Consider the following 19,342-nt stretch of genomic DNA (forward strand, 5'->3'; position numbering starts at 1 on the left):
ACCTGACCCGTTTCAGTAACGAGTCATCAAGCGTCTCCCAGCTGGACCAGGGGCTAGCCGTTTTCGCAATGCAGAATGGCCTTCAGCCAGGAAAGTTCCTAGACTTCATGGTCATGCATACCCCGCAGACCTTGGAGGAAGCTCTTAATGCTTCGGATAAGTTCATCCGAGCCGAAGAATGGAACAAAGCGAAAACCCAACCTCAATTCGGGGGAGGGAAACAGAGGCAAATACCCTTGTCTGAAGGCCAAGGCCATAAGGCAAAGGGAAAGTCAAAGGCCCCGGAGCAATCTTTGGCCAACGACCCAAAGAAGGAAAGATTTGCCTCATACACAGGCAGATACGAGTCCTACACTCCGCTCTCTCTTCCACGCGCCAAAATTTACAGTGTGACGAAGGAGGAGCAGAGTTACCAAAAGCCGAGACCACTCCCAGAGTGGTATCAGCGAAAAAATAAAAATCAGTGGTGTGAGTTCCACGAGTCTTCGGGACACAACACTGAGGAGTGTATCCAACTGAAGGACCAGATAGAGGACATGGTCCGGAAGGGATACTTGAAAAAATACATCGCGGATCACCGCGAGAAAATAGAATCCGAGAGGTCAGCAAAGGACCCTCGGCAGGACCTCGACTTCCCCCGGAAAAACAGTAAAAAGCCGGAGGGGAAGTTCCCTCCGATCAATGTTATCTCGGGAGGAATATACTCTCGGAGGGAGCACAAGCGCCACCTTAGAGCTTTGACTCACCAGGTGAACAACGCTGACATTCAATCTCCCCAGTCGCCGGTGCCGAACATGACGTTCACAGCCGCCGACTGCCGGGGGATTACGTTCCCTCACGAGGATCCGTTGGTGATCATCGCCACGGTGGCCAACCACGACGTCAGTAAGGTCCTTGTTGACGGTGGTAGTGGAGCAAACATTCTGTTCCGAAAGGCCTACAATCAAATTAAGCTGAAGCCCAAGCACCTTACGCCGGTACCCTATCCGGTATCCGGGTTCAATGGGGCTTCAACTTATCCAGATGGGAAGGTGACACTTCCTGTCACCATCGGTTGCGATGAGGCAGCCCGGAACGTCATGATTGAATTTTTGGTCATCGACGCTCCTTCAGTGTACAACGTGATTTTGGGGAGACCCATAATTCACGAGATCCAAGGGGTCGTCTCAACTTATCATCAGCTGATGATTTACGTCTCAGACGCCGGCTTCCCCGAAAGGATACAGGGCAACCAAAAGGACGCCCGAAGGTGCAACTACCTCAAGCCATCCAGAAGTCGCCGAGATGACGACAAGGAAGAGGAGGAGAAAGAAAGAGAGCCAAGCACAAAAAAGCCAAAAGGCCTAAGTGCTTCGGCCCAAGGATCTGTGCCCAGAGAAAAAGGGCCCGAAAGGGAAAAGGCTAGCTCTTCAGCTGAGCCGCAAGACTCAGAAAGCCAGCCGAAGAACAAAAAGACTAGGACACCTGCTGACATTGGCAGCAGGCCAGATTCTGAAGAGTCCAGTCCATCGGCAATGGACATGGACCAACAGACTGAAACAGTTGAGTTGGCCGAAGGAGACGGTGAGAAATGTGTAGCAATTGGGATGGACCTTGATCCGAACACCCGTTGTGAACTTATTCAGCCCCTTCGGGACAACAGAGATGTGTTTGCTTTCTCGGCAGCTGATATGCCCGGGATAAGTTCAGACCTCATCTCCCATAAGCTTAATGTTGACCCGACGTGTCGACCAGTTAAGCAAAAGAAGCGGAATTACTCCGCCAATAAGAACCGAGACATCGCAGCCGAGGTCAAAAAATTATTGGAGGCAGGATTCATCGAACCTTGCCAATATCCAGAATGGCTGGCAAATGTGGTGATGGTTCAGAAGCCCAATGGTACCTGGAGGATGTGCGTTGACTTCACGGACCTAAATAAGGCTTGTCCAAAGGATTTTTATCCCTTGCCGAGGATCGATCAGCTAGTCGATTCGACAAGTGGCCATGCCTTGCTTAGTTTCATGGACGCATTCTCGGGGTATCATCAGATCTTTATGCACCCCGACGATCGAGCAAAGACAGCATTCGTCACGAACGCTGGGGTGTACAATTACAAAATGATGCCCTTCGGATTGAAAAATGCGGGGGCAACCTATAAAAGGCTGGTGGATCAAGTTTTTGCCGATCAAAAGGGCCGAAACATGGAAGTCTATGTTGACGATTCGATCGTCAAAAGCAAAAAACTAGAGGACCATGTAAAGGACCTGGCTGAAACTTTCGCCACCTTGAGAAAGCATCAAATGAAACTGAATCCGAAGAAGTGTGTCTTCGGCGTGAAGTCAGGGAAATTCCTTGGGTTCATGGTCAGCAAAAGGGGGATTGATGCCAATCCCTCTAAAGTCAAAGCGGCGCTCGACCTTCCTGAGCCGAAAACGAAGCGGGATGTTCAGCGGCTCACCGGAAGAATGGAAGCCCTCTCGAGGTTCATTTCCAGAGCTTCGGATAAGGGGTTACCTTTCTTCAAAGCCCTGAAACTCCCGAAAACAAAAGAGCTCGTTTGGGAGGAAGAGCAAAAAGACGCCTTTAAACAGCTTCGGGAGCATCTGGCTCAACTCCCAACGCTGGCTAGCCCAGCTGAAGGAGAAACTTTATACCTATATGTGGCCGTTAGCCCAGCCACCATCAGCGCAGTATTGCTGAAGGAAGAGAGTAAGAGTCAGCAACCGATCTATTTCGTCAGTCATACACTGACGGATGCCGAGACTCGCTATCCTCTACTCGAGAAAGTTGCTTTCGCGGTAGTAGTGGCTGCTCGGAAGCTGAGGCCCTATTTTGATTGCCATCAGATAGTGGTCTTAACTGATCAACCGTTGGAAAAAGTTCTCGGCAAGGTTGAAAAATCTGGTAGGCTAGCCAAGTGGGCTTTTGAGCTCACCGAATTCAGCATCAGCTACCGTCCGAGGGCTGCCATTAAGGCTCAAGCTCTAGCGGATTTCTTGGCCGAATGCTCATACCAAGAAGCGCTAGACAGTGAAAAGAAATTCTGGACCGTGTTTACGGATGGGTCTTCCATCGAAAACGGTTCGGGGGCAGGAGTAGTGATAACTTCTCCCGAAGGCAAATCCTTTGAGTATGCACTAAAGTTTTCTTTTAAGGCCTCGAACAATGAAGCCGAGTATGAGGCAGCAATCGCCGGCCTAAAATTGTGCATCTCCTTGGAAGCCGATCATGTCTGCTTAAAAACAGACTCTCAGCTAGTTGCATATCAGATCAGTGGCAGCTACGAGGCCAAAGAGCCCTCCATGATAGCTTATCTTGCCAAGATCAAATCAGTCATTGCAGAGCTGAAAACTTTTGAGGTTCAGCTGATCCCAAGGGGTCAGAATACTCAAGCCGATGCACTCTCCAAACTTGCTAGTTCATCTTTTACCGAGCTGAACAGATCTGTATATGTAGAAGTGCGTCGAGAGAGAAGTGTCGACGAAGCACCTGAAGTGTGCTGCGCTGACCCAGAGCCTAGTTGGATGGACCCCATCCTAGCTTTCAAGCTTCGGGGAGAAACTCCTGAGGATAAAGCTTTGGCCTCCAAGATGAAGAGAACCAGCTCTAGGTTCATTGTCTTCAGGGGGGAACTTCTGAAAAAGTCCTTCTCAGCCCCATTGCTGAAATGCGTGGGACCAACAGATGCAGATTATATCCTACGGGAGATTCACCTCGGCATCTGTGGGAACCACATTGGGGGAAGAACCTTAGCCCACAAGGCATTGAGGGCTGGATATTACTGGCCCACCATGATCGCAGATGCTAAGGAGCTGGTTCGGAAATGCGAAAAATGTCAAAAATACGCTCCAGTTATCCATCAGCCAGCAAGGGATCTTCAGCCGATCCTTAATCCACTCCCGTTTGCCCAATGGGGACTGGATATACTGGGACCATTTCCAGAGGCTCTGTACCAGAAAAAATGGCTGATAGTTGGTGTCGACTACTTCAGTAAATGGATCGAGGCCGAAGCAGCCTCGAACATTACAGAGCAAACTGTCAGAAAATTTATCTGGCAGAATATCATCACTCGCTTTGGCATCCCGAGAGTATTTGTCTTCGATCATGGGAGGCAATTTGATAACTTACCGCTGAAGCGGTATACAGATCAGTTCGGCATCAGACTGGCATATTCAGCGGTATGCCACCCGCAAAGTAACGGACAAGCCGAAGCTGCAAATAAACAGATCTTAAATGCCCTCAAGAAGAGGGTGGAAGATCAAAAGTCCAAATGGCTAGAGGAGCTCCCTGGAACCCTTTGGTCCCTTCGGACAACTGAAAAAGAGGCGACGGGCCGCTCACCTTTTGAACTGGTGTATGGTGCCGAAGCCGTCCTTCCAGTGGAAATTGGCTCTGAGAGCCTTTGAGTGCACCACTTCTCGGCTGAGAATGAGCGACTGATGAGGGAATCCCTCGATTTCCTCGACGAAGTAAGAGACTCAGCCCGAGATAGAATGGCCGCCTATAAGCAGAGAATCAGCAAATTTTATAACCGAAGGGTCCATGCAAGGCCTCTCAAAATTGGAGACCTTGTCCTTCGGAATGCTGCTGCAGTTTAGAAAGGCCGAATCCATGGGAAACTCTCAGCTGCATGGGAAGGACCTTATGAAATTTATGATGAGCTTCAGCCAGGGACATACCGACTTCGGCAGTTGGATGGAACTGAGTTGAAAAATCACTGGAACGCTGATGTACTGAAAAAATACCATGTGTGAACCCTTCGGGGCAGAACAATCTTTGTAAGTACATTTTGAACTAATGAAAGGCCTTGGAGCCGCCATTTATATAAATGTCTACAACTTTTTATCCTTTCAAAATTTTCTTTGTTCTATCTACTCTTTAAGGGTTTTTTATTCAGCCTCGTCTGAAACCTTCGCCTTCGGGTAACTGGGTTTCAGATTGCTGACAAAACTCGTCTTTTTAAAGAACACCGGTCTTTCAGCTGAAGTCAAACTTCAGTAAGACTTGTTCTCCAAAGACATGAGTCCATGGACAATTCTGGGATACTGCCTTAACTGAGCCTTGTATCCCAGAGAGCCATTATCCGAAACATTGCCTTAAGTTGGCCCTGTGTTTCGGGTATCCATTTTTCAAAGATAGACAGAAAATCAAGGATAACAGCAACAGTTGAAAATTTTTAAATCAGCCACGTCTGAAACCTTCGCCTTCGGGTATCTGGGTTTCAGATGGCTGACAAAACTCGTCTTTTCAAAGAACACTGGTCTTTCAGCTGAAGTCAAACTTCAGTAAGACTTGTTCTCCAAAGACATTAGTCCATGGACAATTCTGGGATATTGCCTTAACTGAGCCTTGTATCCCAGAAAGCCATTATTCGAAGCATTGCCTTCAGTTGGCCCTGTGTTCCGGATATGCGTCTTTTTAAAGAACACTGGTCTTTCAGCTGAAGTCAAACTTCAGTAAGACTTGTTCCCCAAAGACATGAGTCCATGGACAATTCTGGGATATTGCCTTAACTGAGCCTCGTATCCCAGAAAGCTAATATCCAAAGCATTGCCTTCAGTTGGCCCTGTGTTTCGGATATCCAACTTTCAGATGAAGTCAATCTTCAGTAAGACTTGTATCCCAGAAGCATTGCCTTCAGTTGGCCCTGTGTTTCGGATACCCATTTTGAAGAAGTGAAGAAATTGCTTATTCAGCGGAAGTCATACTTCAATTTCTGGGGGGCAAGAAGCACTCTCAGTGCAAGTATGTACGGCAGAATTGAAGAAACAGAAACAGTAAAGCATTCAAAAACAAAGCAAGTGAAGAAAAGAGCATCAGATTAATAATTCATGCTCAGAAATTGAGCTACAAGTTCAATTAAACTGTATCGGCAGCCGCCCACAAGCGGAAAATAACAGCTGCCGAAATACGTACATAAGCAAAAAAAAATAAACTGTTGTACGACAAGGCAAGCTGAAGCAAAAAACAAGGCAAAAAATTCAGAAAGCGGCAAGTCTAAAGTTAAGCACATGATGAACCACAAGATTCTGAAGACGACTGCCCGAGTTCCTATGCTTCAGCCTGAGGATCAGACTGATCAGCGTTGAGCCCCATGGTGGCCTCAGCCCCAGCAGCAGAAGAAGCGGGCTTTGCACTCTGCCGAGCCTCCCTTTCCCTCTGTTCAGCTTCCAACTCCATTCTCTCAGCTTCCTCTTCGGCTTCCTCAGCCTTAAGGATTTCAGCTTCGACTGGAGTTGCATACTTCATATGAGGGTCTTCGGGATTCTGGACCCATTCAGCACATTTAGACCAGTCCAGCTTCGGTTCAGCATGAAGGCAGACTCTTCGGCATACTCGGAACCCGTTTCTGAAACCCATCTCATATTCCTCTTGGGTATAGACACGGACTTTGAGTAGAGCCTCAGCATCAGCCAGCTTCTTCTGGGTCTCCTCCAAGTCTTCCTTGGATTTCTTCAGCTCATCAGCGAGCTTGGAGGAGGAACCTTTCAGCTCATTCGGCTCCTGCTGAACTTGGGAAGCCTTTGTCTGAGCTTGGGCCACTTTAACTTTTTGGGTCATCAGTTGATCCTCAGCCTCATGGAGTTTAGCTCTCTAAGCTTCGGCAGCAGCAGCAGCCTCTGAGAGTTGGACATCTTTGGCCTGGAGCAGCTCTTCAGCAGCCATTCGGCTGGCTTCAAGAGCTTCTAGACGTTGCTGCACTTCAGCTTGTGCAGCAGCTCCTTCCTGAATACGGCTCTCAACAGCAGCCTTGAATTTGGAGACGTCCACTCCCATATGCTCCTGGAGGAATTTTTCCCCTTCCATCAGTGGGGGAAAAACTTCCTTCTCCATAGCGTCGCAGAAGGTTTTGAGGGCTTCAGCAGCTCTTTTCTCATACTCCTCACCCTTCTGCTGCTTCTCTTCAGCTGCTGCTTGCTTCAGCTTAGCAAGCTTTAATTCCTCTTCAGCTACCTTCTTGTCGTGCACAGCAGCGTCTACCCTATCTTGTAGGGTATCTATCAGCTCTACAGTGAGAGTCTGATTGTGTACGAACTGAAAACAGGAAGACAAAAAAAAATAATATAATAATAAATAAAAAAAAAATAGAGCTGAATTTCAGAGGAAATGAAGGCAAGGAAAATTACCTGCATCATCAGCAGTTGGTTAGACCTGGCTGGGTCAGGAACTGATCTGCTGGATTCGCCCATCCCAGCAGTGGCCTTCAGCGACCAGATCCTTGCCCTATCTACTTCGGACATGCCAGCAAAATCGCCGAAGTAGGCTGCAGCTCCTTCTCGGTTCTGACCCCATATGAGGTCTGGGATTGGAATTCGGGGGGCCGAGAAACCCATTTCTCCAGATTGCAGAGTCTGGAAGGAAGGGAAGGATGACGATGGAGCTTGATTAGCTTTGGATGGATCAGCATCATCCTTCTCAGAGGAGTCAATTACTATGACCTCCTCTTCTTCAGGGGTGAGGACGAAAGCCTCAACCTCTCTTGCGATGTCTGTCGTGAAGCCCTCAGCACTGGACATCACGGCATCCTTGTTTTCGTGCTCAGCAGCACTCGCCTTAATTTCTTCTTGGACCGCTCCCTTAGATTCGGGAGTTCTCTGATCCACCTCCATCTCAGGAGGTGGCGGAGGGGTCTTTTGAGGTGATTGGGGTGGTGGCCGGGGAACCCTCGGCGATCCATTGCCTTCCTCGGGTTCCCTTATTGCAACGCCGATGGTCATCGGCCTCCGCTGAAAGTCATGGGGGCCGATGATGGCCATCCTTCGTCGCCTTTTCAGAAGGGGCTGCTCGTCCATATCTGAGTCTGAAGACTCTCTTTGTATTTGGTCTTCGGGACGAACAGGAGCTTTCCCTTCTCTATGTCTGTTACTCTCTTCAGACTGTAACAGACAGGGGGGAGGAAGAATGTGAGTAAAAAAAAAAAAGAAAGAAAAAAGAAAGACAAAGTTGTCTGAAAACTCACCGAGGTTTTCAGCAAAGCCTCGTCTTCTTCAGCTGCTCTAGCTGCAGCTTCTGCTTCAGCAGCTCTGGAGGACCCTTCTCCTCCTTCGCAAGCTTCGAGAACCCGTGCAACCTCTTCGGCTGTACGGGCAGCTTCAGCTTCTTCGTCCAGCAGCTGAAACCAGGGGTCTCTCTTCTTCCACCAAGGCTTCTGCCTCTGATACAGAGCAACAACCTCAATTTGGAAGTGGGAAGAGTCTAGATGAACTTCCCTATGCCTCGGCTCAGTGATAGACGGGGCCCGTTCAGTTACAACTCGTTCTCGGTTGACACCAAGACGAGCGTAGTTAATGCCAACGTTGGTCTCGTCCCGCTCTGAAAAAGGAAAGGGGAAAGGTTAGTTCAGATAGGTTGGCACAACATGAAAAAGCGAAGCGAGAGAAGAAAAAGAGATAGTTAAAAAGCCTCGGCCCCAGCCGAAGAAGCTTACCATCCTTAAACTTTCGGCTGAGGCCAACAGCTGCTAGCATGTTCTCTTGGAAAACGTAATGCGTATCGGGGAGCCAAGTCTCCGGGATATGCTGCATTCGGCCACTGCCCCCCCGGTTCGGCAGCTTGCCGAAGATATGTTGCTGATCAAGGTTCGGATCCACCCCGTTATCTGCGGGGGGACCTAGACTTCCCATTTCGGGATCAGGCTCAGCGAGGTACCGGGGAGCGCTGAAGACGCAAGGGTGGCCCGGATCTGTGGGTGCCCTAACCCAAATCCATTGACCTCTCCAGTCCTTGTCTGAAGATTCGTTTGGCCACATGGTTAGGTATTGGGGCCGGGACTCAATCCGGTACCACCCAGAACCATGGCTTCCGTGCCCACTTTGAATATTTGGCACTAGCCGATGGAGCTTTTTGAAGCAGTGCAGGTTCGGCACATACTTGAAGAACTTGCAGACCCATAAGTATGTCATCACCCTTCGGATGCTGGTGGGAGTTAACTGACATAGAGAGATGTTGTAATGGATCAGCAAGTCTCGGACGAATACGTCCAAAGGGAACCTCAGCCCGTACTGAAGCTGTCTTGTGTACACCCCCACATACCCCGGGGGTGGACGATGGATTCTATCGGATGCCGAGGGCATTCGGCACCAATACCCATCAGCTTCAAAAATGCCGTAATGCAACTCAATTTGCTCGGCAAATCGATATTGATCGGCATTCTCCACCCACCATGGGTAGGGGCGGTTCTTTATCATGGCCGAAGCAACTTCGGCATTCTCCCATTCTGAAAACCCGGGGAGGATATCCCAAAGGACAGCGGGAACTTCATCATCCCGTCCAGAAGCGCTCGGCTCCTCCGTTCTCTGAGGAGGAGCCGAGGAAAGGGGAGTCGCCCTAATCCCTTCAGCAGGGTCAGACTCTGGCCTTTGTCCATTCCAGGTCCCAATCCTGTTCCTAGGATCGGGAATCGGCCTTGCTCTTCTTGGAGCACGGGCTCTACCTCTAACTCCTCTTGCCATTGATTATTTCGAAGAAAAAAGTCGAAAGAAAAGGGGAAGGAGTTCGAATTCGAAGAAAAATAAACTGAAATCAAAGGAATTTACCTTAATCTGAAGCAAAAGTTGCCGATTTACGAGTTCGTAGTGGCAAGTCTCAGTTTCTAAGCTTAATGCTCGGGGAATTTGCGAAGTTTTGATGCGGGTTCTTGGTTTCTCTCTCGAGAATTCTGGGTTTGTGTTGGTGAATAAGTGAGGAGAGATGACGCGCCTCTGTTTATATCTCCAGGTATGGGATACGAGGAGTCTGCGTTTTAATTTCTCTTAAATACTCCACTAAGTAACCGTTAAACACATGATCTTGTGATTAAACTGCCCATTATCCGTCCAACTTCCACAATCATCTGCCTTAACCGTTGTTATCTCATTAATTACGGTTTAAATTCAAATTTTTGGATTAATTAAATCATTTACTTCCCTCCTTTTCTGAATTAAATCAAACCCGACCGTCATCCTTCCAAATCGGGTCTGGGGGGCAAGTTGTTTGGGTCCAATTTAGTCCAATTGGGCCTAAGCACTAAATGATCCAATTAAAAGCCCAAGGTCAAGGTTCAACTCTCCAATTGTGCTAAAGTCAAAGGTCAGCCCACAAAGCAAACCAATTGGGCTAAAGCCCAACCTCTCCATGTATGATGAGGTATAAAAGCCATCATATTGATACATTCATGAGGGATTGATTCTGATTCATTCATAGATTCATATGTTCATTCATATATTCTGATATATTCCATAAAAGCCTCAAGCAACAAACTCTCTTGCATAGTGTCCTCTTCTTACACATTGTACTGACTTTAGCATCGGAGGGGCCTTCCTCGGCAACACCCCCGAGGCTAGTTTACGTGTGTTTACTGTGCAGGAAACCTTGGGCCCAACATAACTTGGACCGAATCCAGCCTTCTCCATTTCAGCGGACCTTCGGCAAGGTCCCATTGTTTTCACCCGAAACAACATTAAAGTATGGACTAATCCTTGGATTTTTGATGATCGAAAAGTTGTGTATCCTACTCCAAATAGCACAAGTGATTTGGGGTTGAGGGTAAGTGAGCGGATGGTGGAAGGGGTTGGGGCGTGGAATAGAGAACTAATTAACAATATGTTCCCTAATGACACTAGTGCAGCGATCCTTGTCACCCCTTTATCTAGCAGAAGCCCTGTAGATTTGCTGTTCTGGGTTTATACGAAGGATGGAGTCTTTACTGTCAAATGGTGCTACTGGCTTGCACGAACTGGTGGGCTGATGCAGGGTGACACTAACGTAGAAAATACCAAGTTGTGGAGAGGATTATGGCATTGAGAGCTCCCCTAAAACTACAATGTTTCATATGGAGTGCGTGCAAGGGTAACTTGGCCATGAAAAAACGTCTTGTGCACAGACATGTCACTGAGGATGAAACATGCCAGGTATGTGGTGCTGGAAATGAGACTATAATTCATGCACTCTTTCATTGTGAGGCTGCTGCTGAAATTTGGAGACATAGCAACTTGGTGAATCTACTAGTTGGTGCACTTGCTGATTCTTTTAAGAAGATATGGAACTAGTTCGCAAGCAGAGTGAAAGCGAAGGAGCTGAGATCGATGGGGGCCTTAATGTGGGCAGCCTGGTTCCGCAGAAATAAGGTGGTTTTTAGTAATGAGAGAGCAAATGTGGTCCTTGTTGTTGCAGGATTTGCGAGGTTGGTGGATGAATATTGCGAGTATGTAAAGAAGGTGGGATGCTTACCTGCTGCGGGGCGCATTAATAGGGTAGCTAGTAATGCCGCTACTTGGTTCCGCCCAGCTAATGGTGTGGTGAAGATCAATGTTGACGCCTATGTGTGTGCAGGCAGTTTAGTGGGGCTGGGGGCAATAGCGAGAGACGCGGAAGGGAAGCTCTTGGTGGTTGGAGCAAAACACATCCCCTATACAAGCCCTGTAATAGCTGATGGGCTGGTTGCTCAATATGGGTTACTCCTCGCAAGAAGGTTTGGTTTCAACATAATCCATGTGGAGAGCGATGCTACTAGCATTATACAAGGTGCTCATGGCAAGAAGAGTGGTCTTACCCCAAGCCACCTAGTATACGAGGATCTAAGGCATGATAGAGCTTTTTTTTTATGTATGTGTTTTTTCTCATGTTAGACGAGTTTGTAATATGGTTGCCCATCACATTGCTAAGTGGGATATCGGATCTAGTGATAAACTTGTTTGTAAGGGACCATTTCCTCAGAGTATTATCACTCTAGCGGAACTGGATTTAATTTAATAAAATGCTCTTGATACCTTTTCCTCAAAAAAAAAAATTTATTTGGTTTTTTTTTTAAAAATTAAAGAAAAGAGGAGAATCTAATTAAAATAAATAAATAAAAAAAAGAAAAAAAAAGGGTGGAGTTTTAATGTTTTATAGATTTCACTTTTTGCACGGTTTAGCTTGTTGCCTTGTTGCACTATAAAAAAAACGAAGTATAACCATTTGAAGTTATAAAGGAAATTGCATCCCTCTCTTTCCTCTCTCATCCCCCTCCTTTTCTATCTGTTGCCTGCTCTCCTCCCTCCATTGAAGCAGCTTCTGAGGTAAGATAGTGTTTTTTTTTTCCAAATAAAATAATCGAATATCAATGTCACAATCAAGGGTTTGTTAATGAAATTGTTAGTATAGTCAGTCAATTAAAGGTTGTTCTGGAATGTATATATTCGGTAATTATGTAATATTTGGGTGCTAAATGCTAATGTGTTACAGGTACAACCACCGGAATTATGAAAATGGGATTAATTTCCGTTGGCCGACAGCGGCCGCCCCTGTTGCCCTGGCTCAAAGACGGACCTGGTATGTTAGAGTAGCTAGCTATGTACTGCTTTTAGTTCTTGATGATATTATAATAATTAAAATTAATTTTTAGCTTGAATTGCAATTCAGATAACCAATTTGGATTTTAACTTGTGTATATACCATGTACCAGTTTAGACTACGCGAAATAATCAATTTTGGTTCATGTAGCCGACCCCACTTATGGGATTAAGACTATGATTGATTGGTTGATACTGTGTCTATCAAGCTATTTTCTGGAATAAACTACGTAGTACTATAAGCTATTTCTTGATGATATTATCACAGTTAAACTAGATTTTAAGTTGAATAGTAGTGTCACTTTTCCAAGCAGCACTGTGTTTTGTGAGAGCGAATCTTCATATTAATTTTTAAGTCAATTATTGTTCAAAATTTGCATTTGAGGTTAGCAAATTTTGGGAGTCTTACTATAAGAAATTATCATGTGTTGTGCAATTATCAAAGTGCTCTTATCTAAAATGTTATTTGCAAACTTATTTTTGTTATTTTTCTTTGGGGTTCTTTGGTTATATCTAATTCCCTGCCAAAACTTATTATGTGAAGTGCAAACTTAATGATGTCTAGAAGGTTTAAGCAGGATGTTATTGTTGGCTGTCATCGGTATCAGTTGTCCAGAGATACTTGTAATTTGAGTAAAATTTTTAATGCTTGTCCTGTCCTTTTGTTAAGTTTGAGATTATTAATGCAATGATTGCATAAATAGTTTGATTATTGAAATATCAAAAACTCACTAGTTTTCCTGTATAAAGCTTTATGCTAGTATGCTCACGAACAAATTGTCTTAGACCTTGGAATATTAGGTTCTCAGGAATATATCAATTTTCCTTTATGAAGACTTTATATCATTATGAACACTGTAGAACCTCACTATAGACTTGAAAATGCAGGAGGGTAGTATGTGTTTGGTGTTTGGGGATTAGGCTTAAAAAAAATAAACAGTAAGAGAGGATTAGGATTTTTCTAGATTCTAAATTGTCAATTCGGTTTGAATCTTAATAATTTTATGTGTATGTATGGAGGGTTGTATTTATAAGAGAAGATGGAAAATGTAGGATTATAAGGTGCATGCTGTCATGTAGTACACGTGGAAATATTTATCGCACATGCCACTCACACAAATATTTTCTACGCTTGACAGTGCAATATTGTAATTCAAAGGGTCATACTTTTCGAACTCGAAATGGGTCTTATAATATAGTCATATAATGTGTAATTTCGGCAAAGCTTAAGTTATAGGAAAAATTGCCCGCAATAATCCCACCTTTTGGCCGTCCGCCCAAAATAATCCCACCTTTTGGCCGTCCGCCCAAAATAATCCCACCTTTGGATTATTTTTAAATAATCCGACCTTTATAGCTAGTCCGCTCTCAATGGTCCCAAGTGACCTATAGCCGGTTGAGTGGGTAAACTTTTTTTTTTTTTAAAGTTTTATTTACACTGTCATAATGTGATTGGTCAAAAAATAAATTTTAATTTTAACTTTGTTTTTAAGAATTGATTATGAATAATTAACATTAATTAACTATTTAAAAAAAAAAACTAAAATATAAACCAATCACCACAGCGACCCCAGCCATCTCGCCGCCCCTACCACCGGCCCAGACCAGGCCCACATAAGCCGACCCCACCACGACCACACCGCAGACCCCGCGCGTTAATCTCCGACCCTTCCGTCGTCACCAATTCACCACAAGTCCACAACCATTACCGACATCAACGTATGCGAATTGAAGAGGAGAAGGGCCAAAATCAAGGCGTGGGAAGGAGATAAGGGATGAGATCGGGCGTGGGGAAGGTAGGTAGACGGAAAAGGGACCGGAGAAGGGGAAAGGGGCTGGAATCAAGGGTTTGCAAGGTGTTTCCGGCCACTTTTAGTTTAGGGTTTTCATGGTGGTAGGAGGGGGGTTGGTGGTTCAGGGGAGGGGGAAGGAGATCGTCGGCGCTGCAGGAGAGTTTCTGGGCGGTCAACGGCCTCAACGCAGCGGGACAGGGAGTCCGGTAGCTTGGTCGTTGGAAACGGGCTGCGGGGAGGGTGGTTCTGGCTCGTTTGGGCTTTTTCAAAATAATTAATTATTTTTTCTATTTTTTTCTGAAAAAAAAAACTTTTCTTAATTTTTAATTTTTTTTTATTTTTTTGACCAATCGCAGGCCAACGCGTGTCAAGTGACTTGTTATAACAGGTTAGTTGACCGGTTGGGACCATTGAGAGCGGACTAGCTATAAAGGTCGGATTATTTAAAAATAATCCAAAGGTGGGATTATTTTGGGCGGACGGCCAAAAGGTGGGATTATTGCGGGCAATTTTTCCTAAGTTATATCCTTTCCATTTAAATTCGATTTGGGCTTATGATATGTCCATGGAAGGCTAATTTTCATGCATATCAAAAATAATGTAGAGTCATATACTAAACCATAAGATGAAAGGCAAAACTTATTTGTAAACGAACATACTATATAATACAAATCAATGAGCATAATTTAGGTATACAGAGCATGTTTTTCATAACATGAGTCAACCCTGTAGGTTTTGAGCCCAAGATATTAATATTTGAGATTAGTTTAAACCGTTCTAGATGGCAAGTGGGTGTTTGAGCTATTGCTCCTGTAACATGCACATATTGATTCTTCAGAAAAGTGGTGTTAAGTTTCATCATGAAGCCTTTCTGATTGGGACAAAGTGCCAAAAATAGGTGTCTGCAACATTTGCTGTAGTTTAATGTGTCTGGCTTCTGGTTTTGGTGCAGTGGACTTGCTAGTATAAAGTTTTACATATCGTTCTAGCTTGAATTATCTCCCTTATAAATCAAATAATAAACCTCTATGCATTATAATATTCCAGGCTATTACATCTGTAACCTGAATAGGTTGCGGTATCCCTCTTTCTTGGCAAAGGTTAATATTGTTCACTATCCCTCAATCTTCGCAAGGGTTAAAAATGCATCTCTGAGGGCCAATAATGGGAAAGAAGAGCAAGCTATAGTTTCATTCCCTGATGGCAAAGCTTTTCAAGAAGAGGCAACAGAAGATGGTGAAAATGCAAAAGAGGAAGGTGACCTTGACAAATTAGATAATCAGAAAATGATCCGTGTTTGTGACAAGTTGATTGAAGTTTTTTTATTGGACAAACCATCTCCAACTGATTGGAGAAGGTTGTTAATTTTTAGCAAAGAATGGAGTTCTATCCGACCCCACTTTTTTCTGCGTTGTGAGGAAAGGGCAGAGAGTGATGACAACCCTGAAATGAAACACAAGCTACTTCGGCTTGGAAGGAAGCTGAGAGAGGTAAATAAAAACATGTAACTGTACAATGGGTAAATTTCTTGAGTGGGTGGCTCCTATTAAAAATTGACGTGTAAATTGGCATTGATTTTGGTTAAATGTCTAAATCTGCTACTTTTTTAGTTTTCAGTTATTGGCTTTTATCTCCTGTTTTCCTTACAAGATTCTTTTCTGGTGCTTTGTTTTGTCATTTTGATCATTCATGTAAAGTAACATACTCCATGTGGTTATGTATCAATCTTGCAGAAGTTTTTTTTTTTTTTTTTAATAGTACGAGTGTGCTTTGTTCTTTTTTCTTTCTTTTTTTTTTTCCTTGATTAAACTGTAAAATGCTCTGAAATTTTGTGTGCAGATTGATGAAGATGTCCAGAGAGCTAATGAACTTCTCGAGGTAGTGAGAGGAGCCTCAGAAAATATCAGTGAAGTAGTTGCAAGGCGTCGTAAAGACTTCACTAAGGAGTTTTTTGAGCATCTTCACACTGTTGCAGAATCTTATTATGACAATCCTGAGGAGCAAAATGGTTAGCCACTGATCTTATGTTTCATAAAACTAATCATCACCTTCCTAATCACAATTCGTTTTCTGCTACACCATTTAATTAAGTGGTGAGACTGGTGACTTATTTGAGAGTACAAGCTTTAGTTGCTATAATCTATGGAAAAATTAACAATATTGATCCGAATTACTAGTAGCCTTTTCAGAATAATCCTAGCTATTGTTTTACTAATAATAAATTTCAACTGATACTCTCTACCTTTCCCAAATTAGTCCCCCTATTGTAACCTTTAAAATAAAACTGGTTTATTTCTTTATTTTTATGTTTATTATTAAAATGCATCTCATTCTCTCGCTTTCTTCCTCCTCCCCCACCCCCACCCCCACCCCCCCGGCTCAAGGTCCACAACCACAATCATTGCCGCCAGGCGCCATCCCATTACCCACTCCTTCAGCACTTTCTAGTTCCTCTCCCTTTCTCCTCACTCAGGCACGGCTGCATTTACCACCAGCACATGGCATAATTCCCATTTCTGTTGATTGTAGAAGTGACAAGGAAGAGAATGTTAGACATTAAACTAAGGCAAGTAGACAACACAACAAGAAGGTACCACAGTTTGTTATAGCATCCATGAAGTAGCCATGGCTGGTTTATTGGTGACCTGTCTTTCCATCTATCACAAGGTCTTAGATCTCCATGAAACTCCAGTCTGATCTTTGAACTTAACTAATATTTTTCTTGTACCAATTTGCAACCATATCAGAAGTACACACATATTCTAACAAGCCTTGGATTTCAAATTGGTTAGCGTTGTGTGTACATTGTACAATCTTGTCCACGCTGTCATTGTTGCATGTAAGATTCACTCGTATGCATTTAAGCCTCTTGTCCCCATGAGGATTTTTCCTCATCTCCTTTTCTGTATCACCCTTTCACCTGCCTTCTTGTTCCATTCGTAATGAATCTAACAATATTTTTTTGTAAAAATAGCTCTGGTAGAGCTTGGGAATAGGTGCTTATCTGCAGTACAAGCTTATGATACAGCTTCTGAAAGCTTAGAGGCTATCAGTTCTGCCGAAGTGAAGTTCCAGGACATTATCAACTCTCCCTCTTTAGATGCTGCTTGCAGAAAAATAGACACCTTGGCTGCGAAGAATGAACTTGATTCCGCCCTGGTTTTGATGATAACAAAAGCTTGGTCTAGTGCCAAAGAATCAAACATGATGAAAGATGAGGTAAGATATTATTGTTTTAGAGGAAGCTTTGAATTTGGTTTGGAGAGTTGTTCAATCTGAAAATGGCCTTTTCTTTTTTCTGAGCTCAGAGCTTAATTAATCTACAATTGAGGATCACTATGTTATGATGTTTATAATTTTTCTGCTATGACAAGGCTTGAAGCTCCATCAATTTGTTACTCGATGTGCATGATGAATTGTCTAATTTCTAAAGCTAGAATGTTGAACAGTGCATCAGCACATAGATACCCATAGTGAAGTGATTTGTCAATGCTACAAAGTTGTGTAAGTCCTTGTAGCTTGTTTGATATCCATTCGTTTTCTTTTATAGTTTATTCAAGAGAAAGGGATGTGAGAGGAGAGTAATTTAAAGGTAGGAGTGGGGACCATAAGACGAGAGATATATCTAGTAAACTTAAAATGAATTTGGCCACTTTAGGGAAGTGGTGCCCTTGAAAAGAGGAGGGTTTTATTAAATTCTCAATTCTGTTTATTTTTGTTGTAGGATGTGCTATGGTCAATGCATTAAGGACACACCCTTTCACTGGGGCAAGGAGAAGACCTTAGTCTAAACCACTTGGGGAAGTTCTCTGAAGATGCATATAGTACCCTTGTGGCCTTGTCTCCAACTTTGATATAAATGTACTTCATGGAAGCTAACAATATAAGTTATGTCTGGAGAGTTTATGCTTGTCCTATTACTTGATTAAATCAGAGATGAAAGTTCCAGTTTAGTAAAATAGACCATGCGCATGCTGATGGCTGATCACACTAGTTGACATTTTTATGGTAGATGAAAACCATACTATTTGCTAGAAAATGAATTTAAATCTATTTTTTTCTACGGGATGTATTCCTTCATGCACTAGATAATTTTTTTTTTTTTTTTTTTTTCCTTCTCTAGGTGAAGGATGTGTTATATCATTTGTACAAGACGGCAAGAGGTAATCTTCAGAGGCTAATGCCAAAGGAGATCAGGATTGTGAAATATCTTCTGACAATTGAGGATCCTGAGGAGAAACTTTCTGCTCTACAAGATGCATTTACTCCTGGAGAAGAGCTTGAAGGGACAGACGTTGATAACTTGTACACGTAAAGTATATCTGTGACCAATCTCATTAAAATTTCCCTTTCCCTATTCTTAAACTTTATGTTAGGGTTGCCTTTGGATAGTTACCTTCCTCACTTTAAGGCGTTTCATTGCTGTTTGTGTGAAATGTTCAGGACACCAGAGAAACTACATACTTGGATAAAAGCTGTGGTGGACGCATATTATTTCAGCCAAGAAGGAACATTAATTAGGGAGGCAAGGGATTTGATGAATCCGAACATTATCCAGAAGTTGGAAGAACTAAACAAAATTGTTCAGGATAGGTTTTTGTAAGTAGATTAAAATGTAGCTCAAACACTGTCCAAGATTGCATCTCATTAACAATGTGTGTCCATATCCTAAGCAGCTCTATCTCTTTTGATTCTATCCCATCCACAACGAAAGAAAAAAGAAATGTAATTACTCATGACTGTACTAATATAATTTCGTCTCCCCTATTGGAGTTCATTAGTTTAGTACTCCGTATCCTTTTATATTGGTTATCTCATTTTGTAAGATAAATTAAGTGCATTTGGTTCTGTATAGTTTATGAATTATAGTCACTAGATTTGGTAGTTTGTCCCTTGATGGCATCTATCTGCCAACCAAAACTTCGTATGTTCTCGGTTGTCTGTACTATCTTTGGCTTGCTCCTTAAAGATCTTTTATACTACCTCTCTTAACTACTACCGGATGTCACTACCTCTCGTAGTAGTACTCTTATTACATTACCTCTCTTAACTACTACCGGATGTCACTGCTACTAACTACTACCAACTTTAACTAACCTAGTACTAACTACTACCGAATGTCACTACTACTAAATACTACTGCGGCTCGCTACTCCTACTACAGTACTACCACCGGTGATACTGCTACTATTACTGCTACTGTTGTTGCTATTCCTACTGCAACTACTTCTATTACTGCTGCTACTACTATTGCTACAA

The 19,342-nt window shown here is 43.6% G+C and overlaps 1 protein-coding gene across 2 annotated transcripts; it reads left to right on the forward strand.

The window, feature by feature from the left end:
• The first annotated feature begins 11,554 nt into the window (after positions 1-11,554).
• On the forward strand, positions 11,555-18,937 carry LOC110692509 (uncharacterized protein At4g37920, chloroplastic-like). Of its 2 annotated transcripts, none has more exons than XM_021869536.1 (7): positions 11,555-12,017; positions 12,184-12,270; positions 15,131-15,573; positions 15,923-16,091; positions 17,058-17,302; positions 18,207-18,394; positions 18,527-18,937. In XM_021869536.1, the coding sequence occupies exons 2-7, from the start codon at positions 12,201-12,203 to the stop codon at positions 18,684-18,686; spliced, it is 1,275 nt and encodes a 424-aa protein (XP_021725228.1). In that variant the 5' UTR covers positions 11,555-12,017; positions 12,184-12,200; the 3' UTR covers positions 18,687-18,937. The 2 variants fall into 2 exon arrangements, with proteins under 2 accessions (XP_021725228.1, XP_021725230.1); XM_021869538.1 differs by having other exon boundaries at positions 18,207-18,399; positions 18,527-18,648.
• Positions 18,938-19,342: the final 405 nt, after the last annotated feature.

This window comes from Chenopodium quinoa, unplaced genomic scaffold (genome assembly GCF_001683475.1).
Source record: "Chenopodium quinoa cultivar QQ74 unplaced genomic scaffold, ASM168347v1, whole genome shotgun sequence".
In the NCBI taxonomy this organism is placed as follows: Eukaryota; Viridiplantae; Streptophyta; class Magnoliopsida; order Caryophyllales; family Amaranthaceae; genus Chenopodium; species Chenopodium quinoa.

What these genes read in the sequence shown, in the direction of transcription:
- LOC110692509 (XM_021869536.1), top strand. Translation starts at nt 12,201, where the DNA reads ATGAAAATGGGATTAATTTCCGTTGGCCGACAGCGGCCGCCCCTGTTG. An exon ending in CTGGCTCAAAGACGGACCTG is followed by an intron (nt 12,271 to 15,130) that starts GTATGTTAGAGT and finishes ATAATATTCCAG; the next exon opens with GCTATTACATCTGTAACCTG. An exon ending in TTGGAAGGAAGCTGAGAGAG is followed by an intron (nt 15,574 to 15,922) that starts GTAAATAAAAAC and finishes TTTTGTGTGCAG; the next exon opens with ATTGATGAAGATGTCCAGAG.